The 19,720-nt window shown below is 37.9% G+C and overlaps 1 protein-coding gene across 5 annotated transcripts in view; it reads left to right on the top strand.

Moving 5' to 3' along the window:
- KNL1 (kinetochore scaffold 1) overlaps nt 1–19,720 on the top strand; it is a 57,399-nt gene that overhangs the window by 16,437 nt on the left and 21,242 nt on the right. For 4 of the 5 annotated variants that reach the window (XM_045574320.1, XM_036445971.2, XM_045574326.1 and 1 more), the window contains 8 exons: nt 276–337; nt 3,526–3,578; nt 3,790–3,823; nt 5,823–5,860; nt 9,595–9,647; nt 10,576–15,117; nt 17,029–17,167; nt 17,575–17,642. In XM_045574320.1, the coding sequence (XP_045430276.1) occupies nt 276–337; nt 3,526–3,578; nt 3,790–3,823; nt 5,823–5,860; nt 9,595–9,647; nt 10,576–15,117; nt 17,029–17,167; nt 17,575–17,642 (4,989 nt within the window). Of the gene's footprint in view, nt 1–275; nt 338–3,525; nt 3,579–3,789; nt 3,824–5,822; nt 5,861–9,413; nt 9,507–9,594; nt 9,648–10,575; nt 15,118–17,028; nt 17,168–17,574; nt 17,643–19,720 lie in introns of those variants that run through there. The other variant, XM_036445981.2, reaches the window with a different exon arrangement.

The following is a 19,720-nucleotide window of genomic DNA, read 5'->3' as shown; positions in this document are numbered from 1 at the left end:
CTGCCCCCTAGTTGAAATCCTGGTTGAATTCCTGGCCAAACTCTCAGTTGGGAACAATTTGCATATTAGCCTTTTATTATATAGGATTTTTAATTGATTTCTGAAATGAAGGGAGAAGGAAAGAGATAGAAATATCAATGATGGGAGAGAATCACTGATCAGCTGCCTCCTTCACGCCCCCTATTGGAGATTGAGCCTGCAACCCGGGTACGTACCCTTGACCAGAATTATCAGTGGTTTCATTAAGAATCATACCAAATATTCTCTGCCCTTAGGAACCCAATGCTCCGAGAAATAAGAAAAGCTCTCGCCGAGTCAGCTTTGCAGATACTATAAAGTAAGTTGAAATGAGCAATAAATTTTTTAAATTAAATTATTATCTGTGTACATATTTTAACATTGCCGCCCCCCCCCCCCCCCCACATACATACCCTTCCTCCCCAGAGTTTTGTGTCCATTGGTTTTACTTATATGCATGTATACAAGTCTTTCGGTTGATCTCTTTTTTAATTTAATTTTTTAAATTAAATTATTATCTGTGTACATATTTTACCATTGTCCTCACCCTCCCAGGCATACCCTCCCTCCCCCGAGTTTTGTCCATTGGTTGTAATTATATGCATGTATACAAGTCCTTCGGTTGATCTCTTATCTCCCCCAGATCTCCCTACCCTCCCTGCTGTAATTTGACAGTCTGCTTGTTGCTTTACTGTCTCTATATCTTTTGGTTCATCAGTTTATAATGTTCTTTATTATCCATAAATGAGTGAGGTCATGTGGTATTTCACTTTCATTGACTGGCTGATTTCACTCAGCATGTTCTCCAATTCTATCCAGTTTGCTGCAAATGATGACAATTCCTTCTTTTTTATGGCAGCATAGTATTCCATTGTGTAGATGTACCATAGTTTTTTGATCCAATCATCTGCTGATGGCACCTAGGCTGTTTCCAGATTCTAGCTATTGTAAATTGTGCTGCTATGAACATAGGGGTGCATATATCCTTTTTGATTGGTGTTTCTAGTTTCTTGGGATATATTCCTAGGAGTGGGATTACTGGGTCAAGGAAGAAATAATTTTAAATGACAATAATGCTTTGTTGTGTGTCAAACTGAATATGTTAGCGCTGACTCAGTTAACCTGTGTTTCTATTAGATAAGCATTAGAGAATTGTTATTTAAGAGGTTGTTATTTAGCATTATGTTTAAAAGAAAAACATTGAGCGTTAGCTGGTTTGGCTCAGTGAATAGAGCATTAGCCTGCAGAATGAAGGGTTCAGGGTTTGATTCTGGCCAAGGGCACATTCCAAGGTTACAGGTTCAGTCCCCAGTGTGGGGCATGCAGGAGGCAGCCAATCAATAATTCTCTCTCATCACTGATGTTTCTATCTCTCTCTCTCCCCCTTCCTCTCTGAAATCAATAAAAATATACTTTAAAAAAAAAAGGAAAATATTACTGGTGTGACTCAGTATCCTAACAAAGTTAATACATTCCATCTTTTAGAAAGCCAATAGTAATTCTATGATATTATCAAATAACTGTTCAATGTTCACATTTCTCTGACACCCTCCTACCCCCGACAGATTACTGGTGTGACTCAGTATCCTAACAAAGTTAATACAACCCTCTACTGGGGATGTGCCCACAACCAATGTACATGCCATTGACTGGAATTGAACCTGGGACCTTTCAGTCAGCAGACGGATGCTCTATCCACTGAGCCAAACCGGTTTCGGCAAAGCATACTAATTGATACCTACACTACACTGAACATTATTATGTCCATAAACATCAGTTCCTAACAGTTGATTGGCTGGATAACCAAGAAAGGTTTGTCTTATTTATATAGCTGGAGTTGTAATTACATAATCTAACCTATTATTACATAAATCAATGAAAGTGAGCTCAAAGACAAAGATAGTTATTTCTGTGAAAAGTATATTGAATGGCTAGGAAAATGTTCATAAAGGTGAATTTATTTTTAAAAATGCTTTTAGCCTGGCCAGTGTGACTCTGTGGTTGAGCATTGACCCATAAACCAAGAGGTCACTGGCTCAATTTCCTGATCAGAACACAATGCTGGGATTTGTAGGCTTGATCTCCAGTAGGGGTGTGTGCAGGAGGCAGCAAATCAAGGATATTTTTCTGTCATGGATGTTTCTGTCTCTCTATCCCTCTTCCTTCTTATCTCTAAAAATCAATAAAAACATATTTTTAAAAATGCTTTTAAAGTTGGTATGGCTGCCAGAGGGAAGTCGGTTGCCAGCAGCTGTGGTAAGGAAGACCTACACTTGCACTAATTTCGTGCATCAAGCCTTTTTTTATTTTAATATATGTATTTTATTGATTTTTCCACAGAGAGGAAGGAAGAGGGATAGAGAGCTAGAAATGTTGATGAGAGAAACATCAACCAGCTGTCTCCTGCACACCCCCTACTTGGGATGTGCCCACAATTAATGTACATGCCCTTGACCGGAATTGAACCTGGAACCTTCCAGTTTGCAGACTGATGCTCTATCCACAGAGCAAACCGGTTTTGGCAAGCCTCTAATATTGAATAAAATATCTTCTGTTGTAAATCATTTGAAGTAAAGTTGTTTCAAGTGCAGCTTTGTAGTCAAGTTTTGAAGTCAGATAGATTTGAGTTTGCATTTTGGCTCTGCCACTTGTCAGTTATGTGATCTTGGTAGTTACTTAACCTGTATGACCCTCAAAATCTACATTTGTAAAACAACTGGCAGTCAGACATCCCTCAAGAGGTCCCAGGTTGGAGAGGATGAGGCGGGCTGAGAGATAAACCCTCCACCCCCATGTACGAATTTCATTCATCGGGCCACTGGTGTTCAATAAGAAAATGGACATTCCTGTGCTATTCTAGTCTTAAGGGAAATGCTTTTAGTTTTTCCCTATTGAGTATGATGTTAGCTGTGGGTTTGTCATATATGGCCTTTATTATCCTATATAATAAAGAAGTGATATGCAAATTGACCTGTACACCTTCACACACAATGGCTGCCCCCATGTAGTCAAAGATGGTCACCACAAGATTGCTGGCAGGGGAAGGTAGTTGTGGGTGATCAGGCCAGCAGGAGAGGGCAGTTAGGAGTGGCCAAGCCAGCAGGGGAGGACAGTTGTGGGTAACCGGGCTGGCAGGGGAGGGCAGATGAGGGCAACTGGAACTGCAGGGGAGAGCAGTTGGGGGCAATCAGACTGGCAGGGGAGTAGTTAGGGGGTGATCAGGGTGGCAGGCAGGTGAGCAGTTGAGAGCCAATAGTTTGGGATTGTGAGAGAGATGTCCGACTGCCAGTTTAGGCCCAATCCCTGCCTGGCAGTCGGACATCCCCCGAGAGGTCCCAGATTGGAGAGGGTGCAGGCTGGGCTGAAGGACATTCCCTTTCCTCTCCCCCCCCTTCATTATTTTCATGTACCAGGCCTCTAGTGTTAAGATAAAAACAGTATAAATTGATGCCATAGTCTTCTAATTCAAAATGACAGATTTTCATTAATCTTTATTTTATTTTCTAGGGTATATCAGACAGAATCTCATATGAAAATAGTGAGAAAGTCAGAAATTGCAGGTAATGTATTAATGCAATTCCTGCAAGTCTGTTATGTATAAAAATTTACTGTAGCTATCTAATCAGATAATTGATATAACTTATTTTTTATTTTATTAGTTGAAAAATATAACTTGTGTCTTGGGGGGGGCAGAATTTTTTTATTCTTGTTAATTTTTCTAATGCTTTATCAGAATATCTTTGAAAAACTTTAATTTTTTTTAATTTTTAGAAACAGAAACAAGAGAAAATGTTCTACTTGTACAGTAAGTAAGAAAAATGTGATTCAAATTATATTTTAAAGTTATTTATTCCTACTAAATAAAGTAATTTTTGAATTAGTGTCCTTTTAAAAAAATGTTTTTGTTGATTTCAAAGGGAGAGGGAGAGAGAGAAACATTATTGATGATAGAAAATCATTGACTGGCTGCCTTTTGCATACCCCCTATTGGGGACTGAGCCCACAAGTCGGGCATGTACCCTGACTGGAAATTAAACCGTGACCTCCTGGTTCATAGTTTGATGCTCAATCACTGAGCAACACTTACCAGGCTTAGTTAATATCCTTTTAGTTGTTGTGTTGTTGTTGTTTTGTGTGTGTGTGTGTGTGTGTATCCCTTTTGTGGAATACTTAGGAATAATTTAAAAACAAATTATTGCACTAGCTGGTTTGGCTCAGTGGATAGAGAGTCGACCTGCAGACTGAAGGGTCTTGGGTTCAATTCTGGTCAAGGGCACATGCCTAGTTTGTGGGTTCAGTTCCAATGGGAGGCATTGATGTTTGTCTCTCTCTCTATATATTTTAAAATATATATTTTTTAAAAACAAAACATGTTCTAAAGAAAGGAATGTATACCAGACATTACTTTAAAAACAACAACAACCACAAACAAAATAAATTGTTTTGCAGAACTTAATGTACTATTATATTTGACTACAGGCCCAGTGCACAAAATTCATGCATTCAGCCGGGGCGGGGGAGGGTTGGGGTGGGGGGGAGTGTCCCTCAGCCTGGCCTTGGCACCCTCTCACAATCCTGGAGCCCTTGGGGGATGTCAAACTGCTGTTAGTCGGACATTCTTAATGCTGCTGCAGAGGTGGTAGAGGCTCCCACCACTGCCACTATGCTTACCAGCTGTGATCTTGGCCTCTGGCTAAGCAGTGCTTCTCCTGTGGGAGCGCACTGACCACCAGGGGGCAGCTCCTGCATTGAGTGCCTTCCCCCTCGTGGTCAGTATGTATCATAGTGACCAGTCATTCTGCCATTCGGTCAATTTACATATTACCCTTTTATTATATAGAACTAGAGGCCCAATACATGAAATTCGTGCAAGAGTAGGCCCTGGCTGCTTTGGCCTTCACAACCCCGGCTGCCTCATGGCCCCAGCTGCCTCATGGCCCTGTGGCCCCATGACCCCTGCCCACTAGTTGTTCTGGAAGGTCATCCTGGAAAGTCGTTCTACCGTCCAGTCTAATTAGCAGATTTGCTCTTTATTAATAGGATAAGTAAGTACATTGTACAGCTTATTCTTTTAATAAAGTGATTAATACTCTTTCATTTATAAATCCTTAAATACATCAGCTGGTATGAATCAATAAATACCAGAAAGAGAAACATTATTGATGATAGAGAATCATTGGTTGGCTGCCTTCTGCACGCCCCCTATTGGGGACTGAGCCCGCAAGTCCGGTAAGGAGCAGCAAGCAGGTGGGCAGTAAGGAGCCCACCTGCTTGCTTTTTTAATTAAAGTTATTTTTATAATATCTTTTAATTAAAGTTATTTTTATGATATTAATACATAGAAAAGTAAATACCAGTAACTTTTCAATACATGAAAAGATGCATATCTTCAGAAGAGTAATAGACTATTTTATTTTATTTTTTTAATATATCTTATTGATATTTTACAGAGAGATAGGTAGAGGGTTAGAGAGTCAGAAACATCGATGAGAAACATCGATCAGCTGCCTCCTGCACACTCCCTACTGGGGATATGCCCACAACCAATGTACATGCCCTTGACTGGAATCAAACCTGGGACCTTTCAGTCCGCAGGCCGATGCTCTATCCACTGAGCCAAACCAGTTTTGGCAGAAATAAAAACTATTGAGATTTTTCATCCAACCAGTTAAGAACATAGGTAAAGCATCACTCATTGCTAGTGGGTATAGATTATAGAAGGCAATTGGCATTATTATTCAACTGTTGTGAGTCTTGGTAATTGTTTGTGATACAGATTTTTAAAGTATTTTTTTATATTTTAGGAATAAGACTCCACAAGATAATTACTGTGAAATTACTGGTGAGTATGATCTGAATACTTTTCTTACTATATACCTTTCTCTTTATCCAAATTCCTTGATAAGTAATAATCTAAAAAAATATATGATAAAGAGAGTATGAAGAGGCCTCTGTTACACAAAATTTTTAGTTTAAAATTTTACAAATTTATTTATTCCAAAACTGCTGTCCCTCTTGTTTCCTCTATCTTAGACTTTCACTCATTTATTTTTATTTATTTATTTAAAAATATTTTTATTGATTTCAGAGAGGAAAAGAAAGGGAGAGAGAGAGAGATAAACATCAGTGATGAGAATAATCATTGATCTGCTGCCTCCTGAAAGTCCCCCACTGGGGATTGAGCCCACAACCTGGGCCTGTGCCCTCACCAGGAATTGAATTGTGACCTGGTCAACACTCAACCATTGAACCATGCCAGCTGGGTCTTATTCATTTATTTACTCAAGTCAGGAATTGAGTCATTTTTTAATATTTGCTTCATTTTCTATATCTATTCGGCTATATCCTCTTGATATTCTGTCTCTTAAATATCTTGCAGATCTCTTACTGTTTCTCTATTTCTTCTGCCACTGTTTGAATTCAAGTTCCTATTATTTCTTGGGTTACTGTATATAGTTTCTTATCCTTCAAATCTATTCTGTATATTTCTAAATCTGATCATATTACCTTCCAGCTAAAAATTGTTCAGTGACACTTTTGCTAACAGGATAAAACCCATACTCCTCAGCATAGACTTAGAAAGCCCTTTATGATTTGGCTTGTCGTCTTCTCCAACCTTATTTCCTTTCCTTTATAGGCATCCTTTCCTCTAGCCCAGTGTTTCCCAAAGTGTGGTACGCGTACCCCCAGGGGTATGGGAAGAGTTTGGTGGGGTACACGTTGCACCGGAGTTTGGTGGGGATATGCACTGCACTGTGCTTAGCTGCGCCTAATTCTACGTTCTCATGAGTACGAGGGGTACTCAGCGTTACGAAAATTATAGAAGGGGTACACATATGTCAAAAGTTTGGGAAACTGCTCTAGCTCAAGGATGGAGAACTCTCTTTTTGCCAAGGGTCTTATATAAATGATGTTTTAAATAACATTTATAACATAATTCACAGGCCATACAAATTTATCAACTTAAAAATTAGCCTGTAATATTTGGCCAAACATTTAATTAACTCACCCCTAATGATTTGGTAGGGTCAGACAAAATTATTTTTGCCCGTGGGCCAGACATTCCCCATTCCTCCTAGACCATGAAGAACTATTTGCAGCCGAGACCGGTTTGGCTCAATGGATAGAGCGTCGGCTTGGGGAATGACGGGACCTGGGTTCGATTCCGGTATAGGGCATGTACCTTGGTTGCGGGCATTTCCCTAGTGGGGGGTGTGCAAGAGGCAACTGATCGATGACTCTCTCTCGTCGATGTTTCTAACTCTCTATCTCTCTCCCTTCCTCTCTGTACAAAATCAATAAAATATATTAAAAAAAAAAAAAAGAACTATTTGCAGTTCTTCATGTGGACTTTTTCTTCTGCTTGTATCCATTGTAAATGCTATTTTCTCTACCTAAAGTGCTCTTCCAACTATAATTTGCCTAGCATTCTTCTCATTTTTCACTTAGCGTAACTTTAGTTCTTTTCAAAGTAACCAGTTTACAAACTATTACAGTCCATGACTGAAGATGAAGTTACTCTGGAATGTAAATCAACTGTGGCAGTAAGCTATTATTTTGTGTAGCTGACATTTTTTCTTAGCAAGGGAAATGCTTTAGTTTAGCAGTTCACAGACTGGCACCATACACTAAGTAGTACTGCCTTAAATGGAGTTGTTTTTTGACAAAACCAATAAGTTAATCACTCTTTCCTGTGTTTTGACTACAGCTTTTATTTCTCTTGTCTCTTGTAGAATTTATCACATTGTAGTTTTGGTATTTACTTGTCACTCTTTTGTTAAACTAAATTTTTTGAGTCCAAAAATTTTGTCTTTGTACTTTAGTAGACAGTTGTTTTGGGGGTCATAATAGGTTCTGAAGCAATATTTGTTGAATAAATGAGTGGAAACTTAATAAATAAAAAAGGCTTCTAACAAAAAGCCTATAATTACTTCACTATGTTTAATCAAGGTTGCTGTAAACTCTTGAAACTATTTAAAGATTTGCCTTTATTTTTATTTATTTTAATTTTTATTGACTTTAGAGAGAGAAAAAGGGAGAGGAAGAGAGAGAAACATGGATTGTTTACCTCCCATATATACCCTGATCACAATTGAACCCATTACCTGAGTATGTGCCCTGACCTGGAATCAAACCCAAAATTCTTCAGTGCATGAGATAACAATCCAACTAACTGAATCACACTGGCGAGAGCCTATTTTTACTTATTGTTATTACTAGAGGCCTGATGCATGAAATTTGTGCAAGAATAGGCAGGCCTTCCTTCCCATGGCTGCTGGCACTGGCTTTCCTCTGGCACCCGGGACCCAGGCTTCCCTCCAGCCACTGGCAGTCACCTGGGACCCGGGCTTCCTTCGAGGCCCCGGCTTCGTCCAGAAGGTCGTCCTGAAGGATGTCCGGTCTAATTAGCATATTATGCTTTTATTATTTTAGAACCTATAACAATATAGAGTCAAGACTCTAGTTCCTTATTTCTATTATTGTATCTTGTTCTAACATAAAATCTCATCAAGATGTATCTGAACTGCCGGGACCGGTTTGGCTCAGTGGATAGACTCGGAGCGTCGGCCTGCGGACTGAAAGGTCCCAGGTTCGATTCCGGTCAAGGGCATGTACCTTGGTTGCGGGCACATCCCCAGTTGGGGGTGTACAAGAGGCAGCTGGTTGATGTTTCTCTCTCATCGACGTTTCTAACTCTCTGACCCTCTCAATTCCTCTCTGTGTAAAATCAATAAAATAAAAAAAATTAAAAAAAAGATGTATCTGAACTATTATAGTAGTTTCCTTATTGATTCATCTTTTTCTTTTTCTTTTTTTAAAAATATTTTTATTGATTTTTTACAGAGAGGAAGGGAGAGAGATAGAGAGCCAGAAACGTCGATGAGAGAGAAACATTGACCAGCTGCCTCTTGCACACCCCCTACCAGGGATGTGCCCGCAACCAAGGTACATGCCCTTGACCGGAATCGAACCCGGGACCTTTTAGTCCTCGGACCGACACTCCACCACTGAGCCAAACCAGTTTCGGCTGATTCATCTTTTTCTTGAATCTACTTTCTTCTCCTTCTCTAGTATTATTTTTATAAAATGCACATTTTATAATGGGAATGTCTAGATTCCTTAAGATAGAATAAAAGATGTTCAAATCTCATGTAATCTCTACTATCCAGGAAATAAAAATGGAGAAGTAAAGGAGGGAAAAAGTGATCTAAACTCTCCACGTTTAAAATTTGCGCCACATTCTAAAAGTATTTTAGTTACACAGAGAATATAATAACTGTTTTTGTCTCTAACATGGGACAATTAAAAGTCAGCAAAATTTAATACCTAAGTCCTTATAAAGGGCTTAGTAACTAGTAAAACTTTGGTAAATACAGTAGGCCCCCCCTTATCAATGGGGAATATGTTCCATGAATTTTCCATTTAATATTTTAGACCATGGTTGACCATGAATAAATGAGACTGAAAAAAGCAAAGCCACCGATAAGGCACTACTGTACTTGTAACTGATAAAAGAAAATCAGGCTCTAGTGATATATATTTTTGTCATCGACTATTTTCTTTTCTTCTTAATAGGAATGAACACATTGCTTTGTGCTCCCATTCAGACCCAGATGCAACAGAGAGAGGTAGGAGTTCATACAAGTGCCTTCATATTTAATTTCCCTTGACAGTTGAAAGTTTTTAAAAACTCAAAATTTAATGGTAATGCATGAGTTAGGGGTTACCTACCAAAATGGACCTGTAGACTGGAAAAACTTCTACCCTTTAAGTTAACTAAGGAAAGTTAAGTCACTGTCAGTTTAAATAATAGGTAAATATATTAGTTATATTAGGACTTCTCACATTTTAATGGGCATATGAATCATCTCAGGATTTTGTTTAAAATGTAGAGTTTTTTATCCAGTAGATCTAGCGTGGGCCCTGAGATTTTATACTTCTAACAATCTCCTGGGTCTTACTAGTGCACTGGTCTAGAGACTATACTTTGAGTAGCAAGGAGTTTGACCATATCCTTACAAATAAAATCACTGCATTAAGATTCAAAGAGAATCCAACTTTCAGTGGTTCAGAAGTGTTCTACAAATTAGTCAGCTATGCACTTATCCCTTTCTGAGTTTTCTATTTAAAAAGAGAATGACCTATATAATACAGTAATTATCATTTTCATTATATTTGCATTTGGAATTGTCAGTTCTTTTTATCTTTTAGTCATTCTAATGGATGTATAATAAACCTTGAACTTTTCATTTGTCCACAAACACTAAAAGTATTTTAGGGAGAGAAAGAAAGAAACATCAATGATGAGAGAGAATCATTGATTGGCTGCTTCTTACATGCTCCCTATTGGGAGAGAGTCTGCAATCTGGGCATCGCTTAACCACTGAGCTACACCTGGCAGACTAGAAAAAAAATTTAATAACTAATTATGTACTACACAGCACACTATTGATTCAAACCAATCATTGATGATTATTTTTACAGTACATGTTATAAAATACCTTTTTAAAGTTTTTATTGTATTTGATTTTAAAAAATATTTTGCTTTCATTATAGATTTCAGTTATAGAATACAACCAAGAAGAGAAACACTCAAATGACCAGACAGTCATCTTTTCAGATGAAAACCAGATGGACCTGACAGCAAGTCACACCGTGTTGATTACGAGAGACCTTTTAGATTGTACAAAAAGTGACAAGTCCACCAAAACAGATACCACATCGTCTGTGGCTAACTTAAACCTTAATACTGAGGATTCAAGAATGAAAAAAGAATTGAAATTTTCCAAGGATCAAAACACTAATTCAGAAAAGAAAATAAATTTCAATGACTTCATAAAAAGATTGAAAACAGGGAAATCTAATACTTCTTCTACAGGACCTGATAAAGAAAATTCTGAGATATCTATTCATTCCATAGAATCAAATAAGGCTTCTTCTATACATCAAATGCATGTATCTCTCAATGTAGATAAAAATACCAGTAATATGACTAGAATCTTTATTGAACAAGATGATGGGATGAATTTCACCCAGTGTTATACATCCAATATTCAGACTTTGGTTCCCACATCCACTGAAGCCAATTTAAGGGAATTTAAAAGTGATAATACAGTTTATGGTAATGATTTGATGGACTTGACAATAAACCACACTATACAAATTTTACCCTCTGCAGATAATTTATCTGAAATAGAAAATGAAACTCAGACTGTCATGATGGATGTTACAACAGATTATAGAAATAAAGCTCCAGGAAAGATTACAGTCTTTGAGAATAAACCAAATGCTGCTCTTCCAGACTCTTCCTTAAACCCTAAAGTTGACATACATATTACCAGAGATCATATTACGGGGACAGAAACCCATACAGTCACACAGACTTCTAACCAAGATGTCAGAACATTGGCCATGGTCCCAGAATCTATATGTTTCAGTCCAGCAATTCAAGATTATAAAACATTTTTGTATTCTACTTGTAATGATGCCATGGAACTGACCAAGTGTCTCTCAAGTATGAAAGAGGATGAAAATTTGCTAAAGGATGACCGTAATTATGCCAAAATGTATCATAATCCAGGTGCCAGTTCTCTTCTCATAGATAAAACAATTTACTCAGGAGAGGATAGCATGGACATTACCAAGAGTCAGACACTTGCAATAGATAATCAAGTTTTTAAAGAAGATCAGACAAATGTCCAGACAACAGCCATACCAATATCTGAAAAAGAAATGATGCTCCAAAATCACATAACTATGTCAAAGGATGAGGAAATGTATGTAAATTGTATCTCTCTTCCTCATGTATCTAAGGAAAGATTACAACAGGGCCAGGCAGATCCTTTGCCTACTTCAGCTGGTAAAAAGACTGTAATCTTCACAGGTGAAGAGAAGGGTTTGACTAAAAGTCACACAACTAACTTAAGAAGTCAAGCTCCTTTTGCATCTTATAATCTAGCATTCAAAGATGCCAGTACATTTCACTCTGACAGCAAAAGCCTTTTAAATGAATGGGGGAAAATGACCCAAAATCATAATGAACTCTCCCAACAACCAAGAATAATATCTGAAAATATCCTAACTGATCCCTTGGACAAAGAAACAGATCAAGTTTTGAAGATTTCATCCTATCTTGACAAAGTGTCTTCTCAGCCTGTTGATATTAACCAGGACAAAGTAGCAAGCTATAATATAGTTTACTCTGGTGGAGATCTTAATAAACAAGTAGCACGGGGAAAGAATAGAGATACAGTTTCATGTGAGCAAGCTTTGTTTCCGACCACTAAACTGTCTTCATCAGAAGGCCAGTCTGCCATGGAAAATCATAATACTGCTGTTAACAGTCATATAGTTAAATCTGTACCAGACCAGAATTCTAAACTGCCTGAGCCACTGAGGAAAAGTTTAGGTAATCCCACCCTTGACTGTTCTAGTGACAAGACAATTACTTGTTCAGAAGTGGAGCAAAATATGGACCTAACCAAGAGTCACACTGTTGTCATTGGATTTGGTCCTTCTGAAGTACAAGAACTTGGTAAGACTAATTTAGAAAGAACTGTACTTGCAGACAGACCTGACTTTGAACTATCCAAAAGGAAAAGCCTAGGAAAAATAAAAGTGACTTCTGCTGAGGAGAGAGTTTTCTTCCTGGAAAATGGTGAAAGTGACCATTCAGCAGCAAAAGTTGGCCAGCTAACACTTCTAGGGGACCCATCTAATAGTGGTCCTATAGAGAAAGCTGTAGCATTTATAGCTGACGAGAACATGGAAGTGTCTACATCAACTGTGTGGAAAAATGACAGAGATGTACAAAAGCCTGGATTTTTTAATGAATATTTATCAGGCAAAAGTCAAAGAAGGAAAAGCCTTAGACTCAAAGATGATAACAAGCCCATTGCATTTTCAAGTAATCATAAAAATGATATGGATATCATCCAGAGTTGTACAGTGGGAATAAATAACAAAAATGCCACAGAAGATAGAAAAGATTCTCTGTTGGTGCCTTTGGAAGGAACTTCTAAAACTATTTTGTACACATGTGGGCAGGATGACATGGAGATCACTAAAATTCACACAACTGCCTTAGAATGTAAACCTGTCTCACCACTTAAAATAATCACTAGGCCAATGGACAATACTGTATTGTTTATAGATAATCACAGTGATCTAGAAGTCACCAAGTCTGATACTGCTTTCATTGATTGTCAAGCCACAGGAAAAATACTTCAAGAGTGCCCTAAATTAGGAAAAGTAAAAAGAAAAAGCTTGGGCGTTTCTTTTCCTAAGGAAGGTAGCTCTGTTCAAGAAATCACTAAACAACAAGCACAGGCTATAGAAAACAAAATTGTTCTTCACTCTGAGCAAGAGCACCAAGTGATACCCTGTTCTAATACATTGCCTGGGGATCAACCTCAGATAGAAATCATCAAATTCCATAGCACTGCTGTGGATGAAAAGGTCATGGCAAAAGTTGTAGATAAGGCCTATACATTGGAAAAAGCCAAACTTGAAAACTGCCACTTAAATAGCACAGGTAGGAGAAATGTGTATTTTACAAATAGCCGTGCACCTGCTATTTGTGGATCCAGTGACAATTATTCCTTTCTACCAAATGTTATTTCCTCTGTTGATAATTTGGAAGGGAATGTCATGTCCTTATGTGATAAAGATGAGAAAGACAGTAATTGCCCAGTGCAAAATGATCTTGCTTATGCAAACGAGTTAGCCAGTGAATATTACTTGAAATCTGAGGCACTGCCTCTCTCTGCTCCTTGTTCTATGGTAGAGAAGGAAAAAGTTATTCAAACTAATACCCAAGGACAGCTAAATGACTGTGTCATAACAGTGCTCAAAGATAAAGACCTGATGAAGGAGCCCCCAAATCTATTAGCTAATCAAACTTTAGTATATGGCCAGGATTTGGGAAACATGACTAAACTTGATTCAAAGCAAGTATCTTTTAAGTTTCCAGAGGATCAAATGGAAAACTTTGTTCATCATAAAGAACATAATTTAAAGAAGATCTTTGTTGATGATGTTTGTGTTGATTCTCCACTTCCTCTCTCAACTCAACTATCTCCATTACCTCAACAAGGACAGAGTATTGTTAATAAAGATGAAGCAATATTGGTTCAAGCTGGAAGTAAGAATTTAAATATTCTAAGAAATTCCACTGTACCCACATGTGAAAATGAGTCCAAAATACTCAATAATGAGAAACAGTTGACTGTAGCCTGTGAAAAAGAACTGAAGAAAAATATCCAAACAGCTAATTGTAATACAGCCATAGATTTCCACAGTAACTCAGACTTGACTAAGCAAATTATTCAAACTCATGCCAATCCTAAAGAAACATCAGATCTTGTAATTGCATCCAATGCTGCAAGTTTTAGTAGTAGCAAACAAAATCTGAATAAGTTGAATGAGAAAACTGAAGAATTTTTAGATATCCAAGCTTTTCATATACCACCTCTTCCGAAACAATTACTTGAGTTAGTAAATAAGGTAGACGGTGATATGAGTATAGTGCAAGCTACAGAAAGAAATAATATTAGCACAGTGTCCAACAACGTTAAAGATGATAGAGGTGAAGAAAATAAATTTTTTCATAATGGAGCTGAAACCAACTCGGTACCAGTTGTAAAAGATAAAATAAGGAGATGTTCTTTGGGAATATTTTTGCCCAGGTTGCCAAACAAGAGAAATTGTAGTGTCACTGGTATAGATGACCTGGAGGAGATTCCCTCAAAAACAACTGATTTAAGTCACTTAGAAACTCAGCCAGTCTCCAGTAAGGATTCAGGCATTGGATTTATTGCAGCTAAACTGAACTTAAGTCCATCTCAGTATATAAATGAGGAAAATCTTCCTATATATCCTGCCGAGATTAATTCCTCAGACTCTATTAGCATAGAAACTGAGGAAAAGTCTTTGATTGAGACATACCAGAAAGTGATTCCACCATCTGAAAATAAAATGAAAGAAACCTGCAATAGCCAAAAAAGAACCTGGGTACAAGAAGATGATGATGATACTCAGAATGAGAAAAAAGTCAGAAAAAGTGAGATTAAGTTTAGTGATACTACACAAGATCAGCAGGTGAGCTCTGTCTTGAACTGATGAATGTTCTTGTTTTTTTTAAAAAAAATTATGAGTATTCTTGAATTTTAGTCTTGGATAAGCAGGAATTTATTTTTAGTTATAGAGCAGAAGAAACATTTCTTTGTAGAAGCTTAAGGAATTAATGAACAGACTTAAAAATGATTTGAAGTGAGAAATGGTCACAGAAAATGAAATGGAAAGTAGTACAAAAGTTAATGTTGAAATTGTATAATTCTAAGTATTCTGTCATCTTTGGTGATTTGTTGTGGTTTGCATATGAAAATTTCTAAGCAGGGTATATGTAATTTTAACTAATTTATTTTTACTGATTTCAGAAAGGGAGCTAGAAACATCAGTGATGAGAGAGAAGCATTGATTGGCTGCCTCCTGCATGCCCCTTATTGGGTATCGAGCTGACAGTCTGGGCATGTACCCTTGACCGGAATTGAACCCAGGACCCTTCAGTCCACAGGCCAGTGCTCTATCCACTGAGCCAAACCAGCTAGAGCTACCTGTAATTTTAAAAGTCATCTGAGGTATTATAAATACTTGGAGGGTAAAAAGTCTTTATTATCCCTAAAGAAAAGCTTGACAGAATTTTCTTGGCAATTGATGATATGTAGAAATTGAAAGTACATTTCTTTAGTGGATGGGGAAGTGCCTAGGTCAAGTTCAGTATCTCAAAGTGAAGTTAGTGAAATTTTATATTTATGAAAGAAAGTCATAAATATTAAAGCTGAGGGTCACTGATTGGATAACCTGTCACTCAAACTGAGTTTTATAGCTCGAAAGAGAAAGATTAAAAAAATCAGAAGTTCATAGAAAACAAAGTTTAAACTCTTAAGAAATATGCAAGCTTAGAAGATGATTTCAGTGGTTCTATGAGAGGAGATGCTGAGGAAGTGGTTTGTCTATGAAGCTTTGAGAAAGTACTAACAGTAATATAAAATGTACTAAAGGCCTGGGGCACAAATTCGTACATGGGTGGTCTGGCAGACCCACTCTAATGGGCCAGGCCAGCCGGGTACTGAGGGGGCACAGGTGGTTGGTGGGCCAGCCCTGCCCCCTGGCTGGGAGTGGCAGGAGGGCCAATCGGGACCTGGAACAGATATTTGACTGCCATAGTGCACGTCATAGCCACTAGTCATTCTGGTCATTCTGCCATTACAGTCACTGGGCTTTGATATATATATATAGATAACTGAATAGATTCTATGAAAATTAGTACTATTTTGTTCAATATTGAATATCTGCCATGTCCTAGATACTGTTTAGGTTGCTAAGAATGCCACAGTGGAAATTGATAGACAAGAATCTCTTCTCATGGAGCTTACATTCTAGTATTTAGACAAAGAATATAATGTCCTCAAAAATATATGTAAGTAGGTAGACGAAAATGACATTTAAGGCTATAAAATCAAATTATTAAAATGATAAAAATAGGACCACATGACTTACACTGGATTTGTCTTCAGTCAAATGAGTCTTGGTCACCAAATGTAAAAGCACTTAATTCTATACACTAGCCAGGACCACCATGTACAGCCAATATTCTCTTCTGGTTTTCTGGAGTGTGGTAGCCCTAACACTGTTGGCTAGTAGTTGAATAATTGTGTAGGTCAACATTTGATAGCTCGTAGGATCTAGCTATAACTTAGATACATCTGAGAAATAATTTGTTATACAGTGTAATGCAAAAAGTTGTTTATATGTATTTTAACATAAAATTTTAACTCTAAAGGCTTCAGTTTTATGTTAATTATTTGAATTCTTTGCTAAGGGATCTCTAAGTTATACATAAATTTTATGTTAGAAGTATTTCTGTTAGTGTTCAACAAACACTTAGTCATTGTAAGTATACAGTGTTAAAATTTTACCCTGATGTTATTTCTTAATTGATAATTTCAGATTTTTTATGATCATGCTGAAGGAGATACAGATAAAGATGCTAACAGTGTCTTGATAAAAAGCCTGGGCAGAACCCCATCTAGTTGTAGCAGTTCTCTGGATTCAATCAAGGCTGATGGGACCTCTTTGGACTTCAGCAGTAAGACAATGTTCATGAAAGTTAATTTTGATAGAAATTATCTATTGACTTGACTAATAAAACTTTATTTCAATTCAGGAGTTGTTTGAAACTTGTGTAACCTTTTGGGGAGGTATAAGTAGTTTATAAGTAAAATAATACTTTATATTTAATTCTTAGTTATTTTAATAAATGGAGAAGTGAAATACAACATGAGGTAGAGCGATTTCCTTAAGAGTCTTATAAACTCAGTAGAGAAATGAATGGAGCTTTAAAACTGCAATATACAACTGACTGACTGTCTTCCCTACAAGATCCTAATGGATAGCTTCAAAAGCATGAACTACACATAAACCTAAATAATAACTAAAAAATTAAGTTTACAGTTTAATTTTGATTTGTTCATCACCTGAATGCCTTACTTTCAGCATGCCGCAATAGTCAAATGGAACCACAGTTTCTCACAGACACTGTTTGTGAAGAGAGCTTGAAGGAGGTATGTTAAGTATTTCTCATTTCTAATGCAACTAATTTCCTAATTTTGTTTTTCTTTTTTAATTTTTCTTTTTTATATATTTTTTTACTTTTATTTTTTTGATTTATTTTTTAAATTAATTTTTATTGTTCATATTATTACAAATGTTCCTCCCCCCTCCCCCAATTGCTCTCCTCCACCAGGTTCCCATCCCACCCTCTGTCCTTTCCCCACCCCCATTGTCCTCATCCATAGGTGCGCAGTTTATGTTCAGTCTCTTCCCACACCCCCCTCTCCCCTTTTCCCCAAGAATCGTCAGTTCACTCCCCTTCCATACCTCTGATTCTATTATATTCACCAGTTAATATTGTTCATCAGATTTTTTTTTTAATTTCCTTGGTTTTTAGATTCACTTGTTGATAGTTACATATTTGTTGTTCATAATTTTTATCTTTATTTACTTTCTCTTCCGAAAGAACACCCCCTGCAATTCATATAATTCTGGTTTGGTGGTGATGAACTCCTTTAGCTTTTTTTAATTAGTGATTCTGAGTGATAGCTTTGCTGGGTAGATTATCTTTGGCTGTAGGTTCTTACTATTCATCACCTTGAATATTTCTTGCCATTCCCATCTGGCCTGCATGGTTTCTGTTGAGAAATCAGCTGACAATCGTATAGGTGCTCCTTTATAGGTAACTACCTGCTTTTAATATTCTCTCTTTGTCTTTTGCTCTTGGAATTTTAATTATGATGTGTCTTGGTGTGGTCCTCTTTGGATTCCTTTTGTTTGGAGTTCTGTGCGCTTCCTGGACTTGTAAGTCTAATTCTTTCACCAGGTGGGGGAAGTTTTCTGTCACTATTTCTTTCAGTATGTTTTTGATCTTGCTCTCTCTCATCTTCTGGGACCCTCATACTTCTGATGTTGGTTCACTTGAAGTTGTCCCAGAGGTTTCTTACATTATCTTCAATTTTCTGGATTCTCTTGCCTTCTAGCTTCTGTGGAGGAGTGTCTTCTGGCTCTTTATGTTCCAAATCTTTGACTTGATTCTTGCGATCTTTCATTCTGTTTTTAGGACTCTGTATAATATATTTTATTTCAGACAATGTATTCTTTATTTCTTGTTGATCCCTTATTATTTCTAGTTGATCCCTTTTCATATGCTTATAAGTCTCATTTATTTTATCGGCCTTTTCTAGGAGATTCTTGAACAACCTTATAAGTGTGGTTTTGAACTCCAGTCGCTTTTTGTCCTCCATTTCTTTCGTTTGTGATCTATTTCGTTGTCTTGGCATTTTTGCAGCTTCCCTGATGGGGTAGAGTTTCAGGGTGGAGCCTACAGCCTAGGCTTCCGTCAGCCCCACCCTATGCGGCTTCTGAGTTTCAGGGTCCTTCAGTACTCGCTGCAAGCACCTCTGAGAGAAAGGTGCCCTCGATTTTTGCCTGCTGCCACAGTCTAGGCTCTCCCCCAATGAGCCCGGTATTGGGGTTCAGTTCAGTTGGAAGTGGAGTTGGAGGTGGTGTTCAGAGCAGTTTGGAGCCCCTGTCTCCTTCCCGCCAGGGCAATCCCGCAGCACAGCCAACCTTCCCTTCTCTGCACGCAATGTGCGTGCCGCCGGGACCTCCTTTCGCCGCTCCCCGGGGTTCCACCTTACAGCCCAGCTTCCTCTGTGTGAGCCTGGGTCCCTGGGTCTGGCCTAGAACTGGGGTTCAGAGCAGTCGGAACTGGGGCCTAGCACAGTTGGAGCTTTAATCTCCTTCCTGCTAGGGAACGCCAGCCAGGCAATCAGCTGCCCCTTCTCTCCGGATCCGTCCTCTCCATGCGCCGCGTGTCTCCGTACCTTAGGCTTTTACAGCTCCTCCACGCTTCCTTCTGGTTTTCTCCTTGCTTCTCGTTGTAGATTTTCCAGTCAGTCGACTTTTCCGTAGTTCTAGGTAATGTCCATTTTATATTTTAGTTGTATTTTATTGAAATTGTTGTGTGCGGCTGCAGCTAGGTGTTTACCTCTGCCGCCATCTTGGATTCTTCACATGATATGCATTCTGTCTTTATCCTGGTTAATCCTCATGGCAACCCGGGATCAGGCCTAAACGGGCAGTT

This window comes from Pipistrellus kuhlii, unplaced genomic scaffold (assembly GCF_014108245.1).
Source record: "Pipistrellus kuhlii isolate mPipKuh1 unplaced genomic scaffold, mPipKuh1.p scaffold_m20_p_1, whole genome shotgun sequence".
Classification (NCBI taxonomy): Eukaryota; Metazoa; Chordata; class Mammalia; order Chiroptera; family Vespertilionidae; genus Pipistrellus; species Pipistrellus kuhlii.
This window is presented reverse-complemented; position numbering and strand designations above follow the sequence as displayed.